Genomic DNA, 13,116 nt, shown 5'->3' with positions numbered 1-13,116 from the left:
AGCGTGTAATGAGTAGAGTGAATTTTGGCAGCTTTTGGAGCCTTTTCTTTGATTGGCTAAAGCCTTACAATCCCTCTCCCTATGATTAGAAATATCATGGGAAGCAATGTGGGGAAGCAAGGTAGCAATTGACCTTTTTCTTAACACCTTATGTTATTTCCCAACGCAGAGAAGATATATCAATTGGTAGCACCACGCACAGTCATGGTTCCACTTCCCATCATGCATTTGGCCATTGCTACAGTATCATTTACTGAAAGCTCAACAAATACACTAGATGGCAATATTAAGTCTCTTTCTATCCCTGGATCCCTCTCGCAGAAAGAATGTTAATAATGTAAATGCCATTTTGATAATAATGTAAATCCCATTTTGAGGATTTATTGTCATAATAAACAAATACAGCACTTATGTACTGTATGTTGAACGTATATATTCGTCCGAGTTTTATTTATTTTTTTCTTAATGCACTGCCAAAATGTATATGATCGGGAATGATTGGAATTGAATCGGGAGCAAAAATAAAAGCAATCGGATCGGGAAATATTGGGATCGGCAAACACTCAATCGATCGGGATCGGGAGCAAAAAAAAACATGATCGGAACAACTCTAGTTATTACCATTTGTAATAGTACTGGCAGTATTTATTAAGGATTTAGTCTAAGTTTTTGGGCTGTGGAACGAATTAATGGAATTATAATGTATCCTTATGGGAAAATCCTGCTCGACATACAATCATTTCGACTTACAAACAAGGTCCTGGAACACATTAACTTTGTATGCAGAGGTGCCACTGTACTTTAAATTATAACTGCTCACAGGATGCATGTTTCTCACTGCCGTTGCAGAGCAGAAGATTAAGATCTATGGTTGGTCCCGTCTGTCCTTTGCTCTTAAATCTAATTGATTCCAATCCATGCTGTGAATGATCAATTGCTCTGGTAAGTCAATAAGTCGAAATCAGTGTTCATATTAGTCTGCCTAATCCAGTGTGCAGAAGAAGCAGTATATCCATATGGTTCCTCACCACACACATCTACCTGGTGTGCATGTGTGTGGTGGGGAGGGGGGTGCTTAGTCATGCATTTACCTTCAAGCTGCCACCAGTTCTAACTGCATGCGGTTGAGCCAGTTTTAGGATCATTACAGCCCGCTATCGTGTAAAGTAATAACACCCAGGCTAGTCAGAGCACAGGGTCCCGACAGCTCAAAGAAAGTGAAATTCAATACTTTTTCATGTTGTTTGAAATTAAATGGAAGACAAACTTGACATCAAACTAAAAAAAATAGTAATAATTTTAATAAAGTCACAACAATGAGCATGGATAAACTGGAAGTGGAGCCAGGTCAAAAACACATAGAATAAGAAAGTAACATCACTTAAGTGTCTCGGTTTTATTCTTAGAAAATATTTCTTGCAAAGGACTTGCAAAGTTAAGATTTTCGCTCAATTTTTTTCGACAACGCCAAGTTTAGCTAAACTTCTATGAAATCATGCGATAAACAACTAGATCGCCTCCATATCGCTCCCGGAAATAACAGAAGCTGAAACACACAATAAAAGAAAGCGTACTGTAGATAACAAAATAAACAGTGTTCGTGCCGCTAGCTGCCACTGTGCAGGAGTTATATCATTTGTGCAGCGATTCGGTGTGTTTTGTTTTGGAAAGCAACTATTTCAAGTGTTAAGATTTTGAAACATAGATCAGTGTTACTAAATCTATTTTTCATTTCAAACTAACATAAAATCATACTTCTGTTAAAATTTTTAAGACTTTTGAAAGTTGGATTTACGACATTTAAATCCCAATTCATTGTTTGTTTTTAAGTACCGGTTCAAGAACACCGGAACAGTTTGATAAGTACCAAGCAGGAACATGTTTCAGATAAAAGCCAACCTAGCCTTTAGTCAGGCTGACCCTGAAATGACAAATTTCGTTGCTCAAAGTTAAACTAAATGCGAGTGTAAATGGCTGTTTGTAAAACTTTACCCTCAGAATGAATGATTGGCAGGTGACCGGTCCATTGTGGAACTTATGTTCCAATAAATTACATGGAATAGTCTCTAAGAGGAATAATAGTATTATATGTTATAAAAATGCATTTGTACAAATTAATAATATTAGCCTAACAGTAGCCTAATAATAGAAGGGGATATATGCCCCAAGCCACTATATGAGAAAATACCATTTTACACCATACTGCTGCTTTATCACTCATCTCTTCCTTGACAGTGTGAGAATTGGTTCTTTGTGGCGTATTGCACACTACTAACACATACAATCACAGTAAAAAGTGAATGCTCCCCCTTAGGGATTAAATTGAGTATATGTAATACATTCTTTTTTTTTTTTTTTTTTTTTAATTTGTGGCTGGTAATGCAGCACATTTTTTCAGCATCTGGTGGCGTCGCTCAGCCTTGACCTTGTGAGGTGACGTGTCAACGGGCTGCGCCATGCCAGCTCATGGAGTGCCGGCGGAAACATCTGTCATCCTGTCAGTATGCATGCATATGCATGAAGACTTTTTAGTATCTAACACTTGTATGAACAGCGGCATGAAATATGCCTAGATGTTGTTTGACACAGAGGGGGGCGATAATCCGAACTAAAAGAGCAGAAACAAATCTCTGAGGGGCTCACCCAGTAGAGCTGACATGTTCTGGAAAATTCTTAGCAGCTCGTGGGTGATGGCTGGACTGTTCTCCAAAGTCACGTACCTGCATAAAGAGAAGGACAGGCCGGGGGGAGGAGATAAGGTGTTCATTTAAATACTCAAAAGCAACAACCAACTCGGGAGAAATTAACCGCCTCTCTTGAACATCCTTGACGGACGCGTTTAGTCCAAATTTATGAGAATACGAGCAGAGATTTGATACATGACAAATAACTGATATAAATCAAGAAAGCAAGTTGACAGAAGATAAAAGCTGACTTGGATGACAACCTCACTGAAAACAAAGCAAATGGATATTTTGAGCAGGGCTGTTTATCTGAGAAGATAAAAGAACAGGACGGAAACGGGGTGCTTTTTGCCACAAGCTCTCACATCACACTAATCCTGCAGTACTCGGCAACAACACAAAGAAGAGGGAGATTAAGGACAAGAGTTAAAAAGACAAGAGATGACAGGAGCGCAAAAAAGCAAACACCTGCAAAAATTATCTACCACTCACACTCAACCAGATCCAACAGAAATTGTCTGGGGAAAAAAAGCTTTGAAATGTATCCAAAAGATTAACTGACAACAAAATTTGCCAAATATTATTGATATCAATGTGGGTTTTACAAATACCGAGTCACAGAAATAAATACTGTATATTAGTCCATAAACGAAATAGTAAGGGTACATACCAAAGCTCCAGTCCATCCTCCAACAAATACACATGAGGTGGCTGGGAAACATCTGTGCTTAGCTGGATGACAGGAAGAAGGAAGGGGTACAGATTCTTGCTCTCTGCACCAAGGCCCTGAAAAACAGATAGAAGTAATCAATTCAAATTAAGGACTTTAAAAACGGCTTTCAAATTCATGGGCGTTCTTCATTGACCGAAGAGTTAAGTGTAGGTAAAGTTCAATAAAAGAAAGCTCTAGGCTTGCACAATATATCGTTTGAACACCGTCATCGCAATGTGCGCATGCGCAATAGTCACATCGCGGGACGTGCAATTGTTTTTTTTTTTTTTTTGGTAATCATGCAAACTTTTGTTTTACTTTATAAAAGCAGCAAGTGTGCAGATCTTGGATCCCGTTTATATCCAGCAAACCGGGATTAAACAACATTATATAAATAAGGGATTGTCCCAGATCTGATCACACAATCAGAAATCGGGCTGATGGCACCAGTTTTCAATGGATCGGAATCGGGTGAAAAGGATTGGGTTTTTAATTAAAATGTATATATTCATGTTTTTCTGCTTAATGCTCGTACAGCGCCACAGCCGCTTACCCTCCCTCCTGCTAAGCAGTGCGACCAAACTGTTTTTGTTGGTCACCAGCGCAGCTGGCGTTTGGTACTAAACGATAATGATGATCCACAGGTTTGTAGCTTTGATCTGGCCAGAGAAGCATCAGTGGCGCTAAGATCAAATGCACAAATGTGTTTATGATCATGAAACTTGCGACCCAGTCTGAAGTGTGCTGTGCCGACACATTTATTGTGCAAGTGAGACGCTGTTCTTGGCAGCACGAGCGTCAAAGCGTGATTGGACGCACTCAATGAAGCATTTAATAAATACAAGCATTTTTCTATGTTATTCTTATTTTAAAATAATTCACATTATGAAGGCAGCACGGTGGGACAGTGGTTATTACGTCCACCTAACAGTTCTGGGATCGTGGGTGCAATTCCGGGTCCGTCCTTCCTGTGCGGAGTTTGCATGTTCTTTCAATGCCTATGTTGGTTTTCCTGCCACATCCCGAAAAAATGTGTATGGTATGCTGATTGAACACTCCAAATTGTCCGTAGGTGTAAGTGTGTGCGTGAATGGTTGTGTGTCTATCTGTGCCCTACAACTGGCTACCACCCTGCCTGTGTACCCCGCCTTCTGCCTGGAGTTAGCTGTGATAAGGTCCAGCACCCGGCGACCCACGTGAGGATAAGCGGTTCATAAGATAAATGAATGAAGAAATTACATGAATGTGATGGAGAGTGATGAAAAATATTACTTTACAGGTTAGGCAATGGAAAATGTGGGTGCTCCAATATTTTGTGCTGGTGCACCTTAAGAAAAAAGTTAGGTGCAACCAATGCAAAAAGTAAGTGTGGAGCCGCAATGTTGGTTTTTTCGAATATCGTTCAGGCCTATCCCAAACAGAGCTACTCAAGTTATCTGGTGAAAATTCTTCCTAGTTTTAATATCGCAATATATCGCAAACCCCCCAAAAATCCAATGATAGTTTTTTCCAATATCGTTCAGGCCTCGAAAGCACAGACTCATTTATTCCTAATACGTTGTGCAAAGGGATTTGGATCAGAAGCTCCGACTAAAACGTTCTTTTGCTAGGACATTACATCGTTTTAGAATTGGTAAATGTTTTCTAGGTCGTGGCATTTGCTGTACACATTGTATGTCTTGGTCTCAGGCACATTTAATCAATTTAACTCATGCAAACTACCGTACATTCAATGAGATCCAATGAATGTTTTTTTTTAAAGCAATGTGCATTTCATAAGCCCATCTCTACAGTTGTATGAAAAGATTTTCCTCATAAATCATTTGTTGTAATGATCAGCAGCTTCAAATAAATATAATCGTAGACAACTACAGTAATATTTGAGCTGATGCTCCATAAGGGTACTAATAACAGTTTTAAAAAGGATGGATATCCATCACCTGCTACGATGAAAGGATACTATGCTAGCGTCAATTAGCCGTTTTCAACCAGCACTCATAATATTAGTGACAAAGGCTCCGTCCGATGCTTGATGCCAGAAGAAGAAGAACAGGTTAAGGCTAGCCGTGGTTGTTTTGACCGATTCAAATAGGACGGATAGCCACAGTGCGCTACAACAAAGCTGCTATGCTAATGCTAGACCTGATAGCCATGAGCCCTGAATTAAACAAAAAGCCTCCCATGGGGATATTGAATAGGATTTAATTTGTTGAAAGCACAGAGGTGAAGATGAGTGGATTTTATTTGTTCTTCATTGTAAACGTTGTGAAATGTTTTTAAAGGTTAAATGTTTTCGGATTTTCACACTGCCACAGAAAACATTAGTGTGACTTGTAGTGTGTGGCTTCGTCTAGAGGCTGCTCCTTGCAGATGTACTCAGTGTGTTGATGTTAATTGAGTTAATAAATCTATTTTTGATCAATCTTTTCTGTGTAACCTCTCTGTGTTAATATTCCATTTTAAGAAATGGACACATACGCCTTATAGTCAGTTCCAGCGTATATATGGATTTTTTTCTTAAATTAATATTGATATTAAAGTCCCATTGTCACCTCAGGGGGTAATTTACTGAATTCGATAGATTGGGCATCACTGAGCCACAAGTAGCCTTTTGTCAATTTGTAAAATTGTGTGGAAAAGCGGCTCGGAAATGAACCAAATACTGTAAGCGCAAAACATAGTTTTAATGCCAATTTAAATTGCTGCTCTTGATGAAAACAAACTAAAAACATAATACAGTGTCATAAAAAGTTTGGGTACTCGTTTTTGTGCCATTGTACAGACAAAATAAGGCTGGATTATATTAGAGGGGTGGGGGATTGGGACGATTTTTTTCACCATTTTATTTGATGACCGAAAAGTTACGAGTTCCCAGTGTTAGGAGGAATGCGGTTATTACGCTATGAGTCATTTTGCTCTCTGTTCGTGATGACAAGCGACACATCAACTGATTTATAGGACAACCCTCAACGAAACTCGAATATTGACCACAAGACTAAGATTGTCTGTATGTAAATGTGGCAAGTGTTATGATTTTTCTGACATTTCCTCAAAATGCAGTCTTTAATTGGGAATTGCTTCCTTAGATGCCTGTTACTAAGACTTTAGAAGTAACAGGCGGTGTACAGCCTTGGCCTTTACTCGGCACCCCTTAGTGATTGACTCTTGGACATGGTTTTAGGTTTAATAAGGATTCCTCGGCTCATTACCCACCATTAAGTAGAGTGTTCAGACAGTGTGTGCCTATTTACAAGTTGGTTACCTAAATCAACTTTTAAGCTAAAGTTTTTTTGTTTTTTTTTAAATAAAGTTTTGAAAAAAGCAACGATGGCTTTTGTCAATAAAGTGAAAAGACAAACTGGGTGTAAATATGCCAGTATCTTGGGTAAGTCCCTGTATGACCTCTGCATGACATTGACGGTATAGCATAAGTAAGAAATTAGATGAAATTTTGCAGCATATATCATCAACCTGATCAATGGTATAACTGTCATCTGAGTAATATAATATAATGGAATTAATTCAAAGAAGAAAAATTTTAAAGGGATTGCAAGAAAATATGAGGCACAAACAATATTAGCGATGGTTTGGAACATACTGTATTCTACCTGCACAAGATGAATAAGAGTGGTGAGTATGGCACATCTCAGCATGTTGTGGTCCTCAGATTGCTTCCAAAGCAGGGGCAGATACTGCACTAGGCAGCCTGCATAAGGTCGGATCTAAAAAGGAGAGTGGGGGATTGTGGGGAAAATATTGTACAATGTAAGACAACAGCAGGACAAAACACAAGCCTATAAACCAGCAACATGGTTCACTTCTCTTTACACATCTATTACTTGTAGGGAATGGCAATAAAAATATTGCTTTCACAGCAAAACATGACTAAAACTATCATTCATCCATTTTCTATTCTGGTCGTTCACGTTCAGGGCCTAGGAACTGGAAACTATCCCAGCTGATCTCAAGCAAAGAGCAGATTACACCCAGGATTGCTTTCTAGCCAATCACAGAGACAATTATTCAAAGTCACATTCACATCGTCAATGAGTGGAAACCCAGAAAACTTGACGCATGTTATGTTTTATGCAGTTAGTCAAAAAGCACCTTAATTCTCTAGTAGATGATTTTGTCCTAGTTTTAATATGTAGGATAATTGTATCCAAGTTGTGTTTATTGTGGTTGGGGCCGCAGGTGAACTCAAGTGAAATGTGTTCTCATTACCGCAATTCAATACGTATACAGAATTAACTATGTGCATAGTTAATCAGGTAATAAGAAAAACACCTGGAGCAGAGCTAACCCAGCTTTACCTTGGAAAAATGTTTTGGGGTGAGAACATGCACTAGACATTCATGTTTGTTGTGATGGCTACAGTATGTGACCGGACTACAGAACCCATATGGAGATTTCTTGATCACAGAATTTTATAAGGAGCTGTAATTAGGATGGAATAGATAGAAGCAGACAACAAACATGGAGCCAGAGATAAACATATGTAAAAGATATCGAACTTGCAAACTTGCTTTTTAATTGACAGGTGAGAATGATAATATGAGTTGATTTATTTTTATTATCTTCTGTACTAACTGGATTTTTCTCAATCTTCCAAAAGTCTTTGTGGGTGCCAAATCTCTTTCTAGCAGGGTTAGAATGTTAATAAGACTTGCGCTGATTCAGGAGGTTTAGTCAGGGTCAGGGACTGGGGGAAGACTTAACCAGACTGACAGTTCTCACGGATGAAAGCCATTTCTGTGACAAATTGAAGTCAAGGCATCGTTTAATGGAAGGTGCTTAAAGTGGATATGAAAAGAGCCCAGGGAGGTCATTATGAGGGTGATGTTTTTTTTTCTTGACTTGGCAAACCCATGGATAAGGGCAACTTCATGAATGAAAAAAAATATATATATACAGTACGGGTATGTATAATCATGTTGGTATGTCTTTCAAATAAATCACTGTGGTGCAAGGAGCATCTGAGCCGCAGGGTTAAGTGAGGAATGACATGGATGCAACCGCCACCTAAGGTTAACATCATTGCTGTTACCAGTGTCGGTGTGACAAATCATTGAGCTCCTTAGTGGAGACCCCTTAGGTGATTACTTTGAGTGATGTTTTAACCACACAGAAATAGACTGCACCATTGGGTTTCGATCAAAAACATTTCTCTTTGCTTGAAAAAAATTCTTGGCAACTGCAAGCAATTTCGCAGTAAGACTTGTGAATGACATACAAATTACCTGTATGTTTACTCTTTCAATCACACAGGAGATGACATGAAGCACCTGCATTTTGGTGTCACACTCCGTCACCTGCTGCAACAGCTGGAAGAGGAGCCCAAAGATGGATTCCAAGTACTGTAAGGAGTGGTAAAGAGTTCATGTGAATATTTTCAAAATTTAAACAGCAGTCCTTAAACGGAGGCAAAACAAGTACTCACAGGGAGGAACTGCTCTGTCCGGAACTCAAAGTCATCGACAGGTAGTGGTGAGTTAAGAGCGAATAAAACAGTAGATATAAAGGCATGCAAAAAAATGCCTTAAGAATTTTATTAGATTAAGCTGGTGCTCTTAAAATTTAATCAAATGACTGCTGTTTATCACTAGAAAGCCACGTACCAGTAGTGGCAGTCGAACCACATTGCAATAATCACTGAACCGCCACAAATTTCCAGGTACAAATCGCACCTATGTTTGTTATGCCCTTTGCATAATCACCCTTTATCCCCCTCCCCCCCGTGTCCTCATAAATTATACACTCCTCCAATTTTGTGGTTGTTACATTCTTTCAGTATCTTCAACGTCGAAGGCCGGACCGAGCTGAATTATACAGTCAGCTTGTTAGGCTGGTAACCTGGTTCTGGTTGCTTCTGTTAGCCTGGTGTCTTCAAAGGTTTGGAAGTACAGTATAAACAAAATAGAAGGGGATATTGTCACATTCATTAAACTGAAGGGTTTAGTCTATTCTTCAGCGGCACACAGCTGACTGTGTGACTTAGACATATACAGTGGGGCAAATAAGTACTTAGTCAACCACTAATTGTCCTCAGTCTTGAAAATATTAGAGAGGCCTGTAATTGTCAACATGGGTAAACCTCAAACATGAGACAGAATGTGAAAAAAAAAAACAGAAAATCACATTGTTTGATTTTTAAAGAATTTATTTGCAAATCATGGTGGAAAATAAGTATTTGGTCAATACCAAGCGTTCATCTCAATACTTTGTTATGTACCCTTTGTTGGCAATAACCGAGGCCAAACATTTTCTGTAACTCTTCACAAGCTTTTCACACACTGTTGCTGGTATTTTGGCCCATTCCTCCATGCAGATCTCCTCTACAGCAGTGATGTTTTGGGGCTGTCATTGGGCAACACAGACTTTCAACTCCCTCCGCAGATTTTCTAAGGGGTTGAGATCTGGAGACTGGCTAGGCAACTCCAGGACCTTGAAGTGCTTCTTACGAAGCCACTCCTTTGTTTCCCTGGCTGTATGTTTGGGATCATTGTCATGCTGAAAGACCCAGCCACATCTCATCTTCAAAGCCTTAGCTGATGGAAGGAGATTTTCACTCAAAATCTCTCGATACATGGCCCCATTCATTCTTTCCTTTACACAGATCAGTCGTCCTGGTCCCTTTGCAGAAAAACAGCTCCAAAGCATGATGTTTCCACACCCATGCTTCACAGTGGGTATGGTGTTCTTTGGATGCAATTCAGTATTCTTTCTCCTCCAAACACGAGAACTTGTGTTTCTACCAAAATGTTCTTTTTTGGTTTCATCTGACCATAACACATTCTCCCAGTCCTCTTCTGGATCATCCAAATGCTCTCTAGCGAACCGCAGACGGGCCTGGACGTGTACTTTCTTCAGCAGGGGGACACGTCTGGCAGTGCAGGCGCATTGTGTTACTGATAGTAGCCTTTGTTACTGTGGTTCCAGCTCTCTGTAGGTCATCCACTAGGTCCCCCTGTTTGGTTATGGGATTTTTGCTCACCGTTCTTGTTATCCTTTTGACGCCACGGGGTGAGATCTTGCATGGAGCCAAAGATCGAGGGAGATTATAAGTGGTCTTGTATGTCTTCCATTTTCTAATAATTGCTCCCACGGTTGATTTTCCATTTTCTAATAATTGCTCCCACGGTTGATTTCTCTACACCAAGCGTTTTACCTATTGCAGATTCAGGCTTCCCAGCCTGGCGCAGGTCTACAATTTTGTCTCTGGTGTCCTTCGACAGCTCTTTGGTCTTGGTCATAGTGAAGTTTGGAGTGTGACTGACTGAGGTTGTTGACAGGTGTCTTTTATACCGATAATGAGTTAAAACAGGTGCCATTAATACAGGTAACGAGTGAAGCCTCGTTAGACCCGATTAGAAGAAGTTAGACCTCTTGGAATGCCAGAAATCTTGCTTGTTTGTAGGTGACCAAATATTTATTTTCCACTCTAATTTGGAAGTAAATTATTTAAAAATCAAACAATGTGATTTTCTGTTGTTTTTTCCCCCCGCATTCTGTCTCTCATGGTTTAGGTTTACCCATGTTGACAATTACAGGCCTCTCTAATCTTTTCAAGTAGGAGAACTTGCACAATTGGTGGTTGACTAAATACTTATTTGCCCCACTGCATTGCACTGCATTTATATTCTGGAGCGACTTATGTGTGAAATTATTAACACATTATTATATCATTTCACATGTTATTTTGGTGTTTTGGAGTGACACTCATGGTTTGGTGAACTTATTCTGTATGCTATAGTTATCTGAATAACTCTTAATAGCTATGTTACATTAACATACCGGCCTCTTTCGCATTTCGTTGTTCATGCATCATGTAACATTATAATACTTTACACTTATTCAGCACGTTGTTCTTTGCTGTTCTATGCCTTTCAAGATGACCTATCGGTTCTATGTGTTGATTTTATCAAGTAAATTTCCCCCCAAAATGCGACTTATACTCCAGTGCGACTAATAGATGTTTTTTCCTCTTCGTTGGGCATTTTATGGCTGGTGCGACTTATACTCAGGTGCGACTTATAGTCCAAAAAATACGGTATATATATATATATATATATATATATATATATATATATATATATATATATATTTTTTTTTTTAAAGATTAAGTGTTTAGGATCAAATACGAATGTCAACGATAGCCTAAGTAAACACAAATATAGTTTTAAATGGTAACTATAGTTACTAAGAAACACGTGAAAGAAGTGCAACATTTCAGCCTAAATTTTCGCCTTATGAATTGGTAGCTGGGGCCAAATAAGTAACAAAAGTGCAATATGTTGGTCTGATTATCGCAAAGTTCTTTAAACACAACAAGTAAAAAATAAATAAATACACATTTCAAACTGATTACGGTATGCAAAATTTCAAGGTGAAGTTTTGAACGTGTTGGTGATATATTTTTGTGTGCAAACAGCAAAGTTTTGGTAGCAAGTCAAGGAGGCTGCCGCAACAATCTTGGAAACAAGCAGGCCATCTTACAAAAAAAAAAAAAAAAAAAAAAAAAACAGCCCAACTGATACACCATATGTAAAATGAAGCAGTAATAAGTAAGGCTTTTTTATTATAATCATTTTTTAAGTTGGTCCACGACTACGGTCTCTCCCTTGCTACTTGCTACAAGCTGGTATGTGAGCACTCACAGTGTTTCAAAAAAATAAAACTGTGAAGCTTCAGATAACCAATTCCTAGCCTTGCTACGGTCGAGGTACAGCTCAAGAATTTATATATCTCTGGATTACTGGCGGATTTTGTATTGATTGAGGAGCTTGCTATCAATACGCTCGTATTTCTTGTACTGGCAGATGGGTATCGGTCAAATAATTTTTGTCACAACGCTACAGAGGACCATATCTCGAGGGCCCGCAGGCTGATCTCGAAACTTCAAAAGGGTATAACTCAGCCCATAGTGGTTCGATCTGGATGAAATTGGTATCGTGGGGTGGGGTGGCTCAATGGTCGAGGAGTCATTCCCCAACCCAGAGATTGAGGGTTTAATTCTCCGCCCTGTTGAACTCGAAGTATCCTTGAGCAAGATATTTAACTCTGCGTTGGTCCTTGTGCTGCGTCACCAGTAGCTAGATGAGGATATATTGTGAAGCGCTTTGAGGGCCTTAAAGGCACGATGCAGGTTTAACTCCATTTACCATCCATTAAATTACTCAGCTTGACTTACTATGACCTCTGTCATCAACCGGGCATAATTGACGAATTGTCCAATTTGGGTTTTTTTTTTAGAATATTGTCCTAACTCCTAATCATAAATAGACCACAAATTAGAATGGGATATCAATCGCAATATTCCGGAAAAATCGTCTCAAATCCGATTACTTACTCCACTTTCGGACGAAAACATGATAAAGAGCAAGCCCGTCGACTGGGAGGGGGCTCAGGACTATAGGGACCCCTGAATGACCCCTAATTTATTTTACTTTAAATAAAAAAGAAATATGTGAATGTAAATCATTGTCTATTAAATATTATGTTGTACTCGATATATGCTTACAAACGTTTAACATATTAAATATTTCAATACATATTTTTTCCATTTTTTGCACAACGTCCCCCCCTGTCTTAGCAGCGAATGGTTTGACCCCGCTCTGGCGCACTCAAGGCTACATTACGTACGTGCCCTGAAGCGAGAAATAAAATCGGTCATTGTTATAAACTCTAAACATGGCGAGTAGTCATAAATCGGGTGCGAAG

At 39.1% G+C, this 13,116-nt stretch overlaps 1 protein-coding gene across 1 annotated transcript in view; it reads right to left on the bottom strand.

Moving 5' to 3' along the window:
* The window catches only part of ipo11 (importin 11), a 194,575-nt gene that overhangs the window by 85,521 nt on the left and 95,938 nt on the right, over nucleotides 1–13,116 (bottom strand). Inside the window, exons 18-22 of the mRNA XM_057833064.1 lie at nucleotides 8,837–8,877; nucleotides 8,637–8,753; nucleotides 7,005–7,118; nucleotides 3,355–3,470; nucleotides 2,644–2,720 (exon numbers count right to left, since the gene is read on the bottom strand). Of these exons, the coding sequence (XP_057689047.1) occupies nucleotides 2,644–2,720; nucleotides 3,355–3,470; nucleotides 7,005–7,118; nucleotides 8,637–8,753; nucleotides 8,837–8,877 (465 nt within the window). The remainder of the gene's footprint in view (nucleotides 1–2,643; nucleotides 2,721–3,354; nucleotides 3,471–7,004; nucleotides 7,119–8,636; nucleotides 8,754–8,836; nucleotides 8,878–13,116) is intronic.

This window comes from Corythoichthys intestinalis, chromosome 3 (genome assembly GCF_030265065.1).
Source record: "Corythoichthys intestinalis isolate RoL2023-P3 chromosome 3, ASM3026506v1, whole genome shotgun sequence".
Lineage (NCBI taxonomy): Eukaryota > Metazoa > Chordata > Actinopteri > Syngnathiformes > Syngnathidae > Corythoichthys > Corythoichthys intestinalis.
This window is presented reverse-complemented; position numbering and strand designations above follow the sequence as displayed.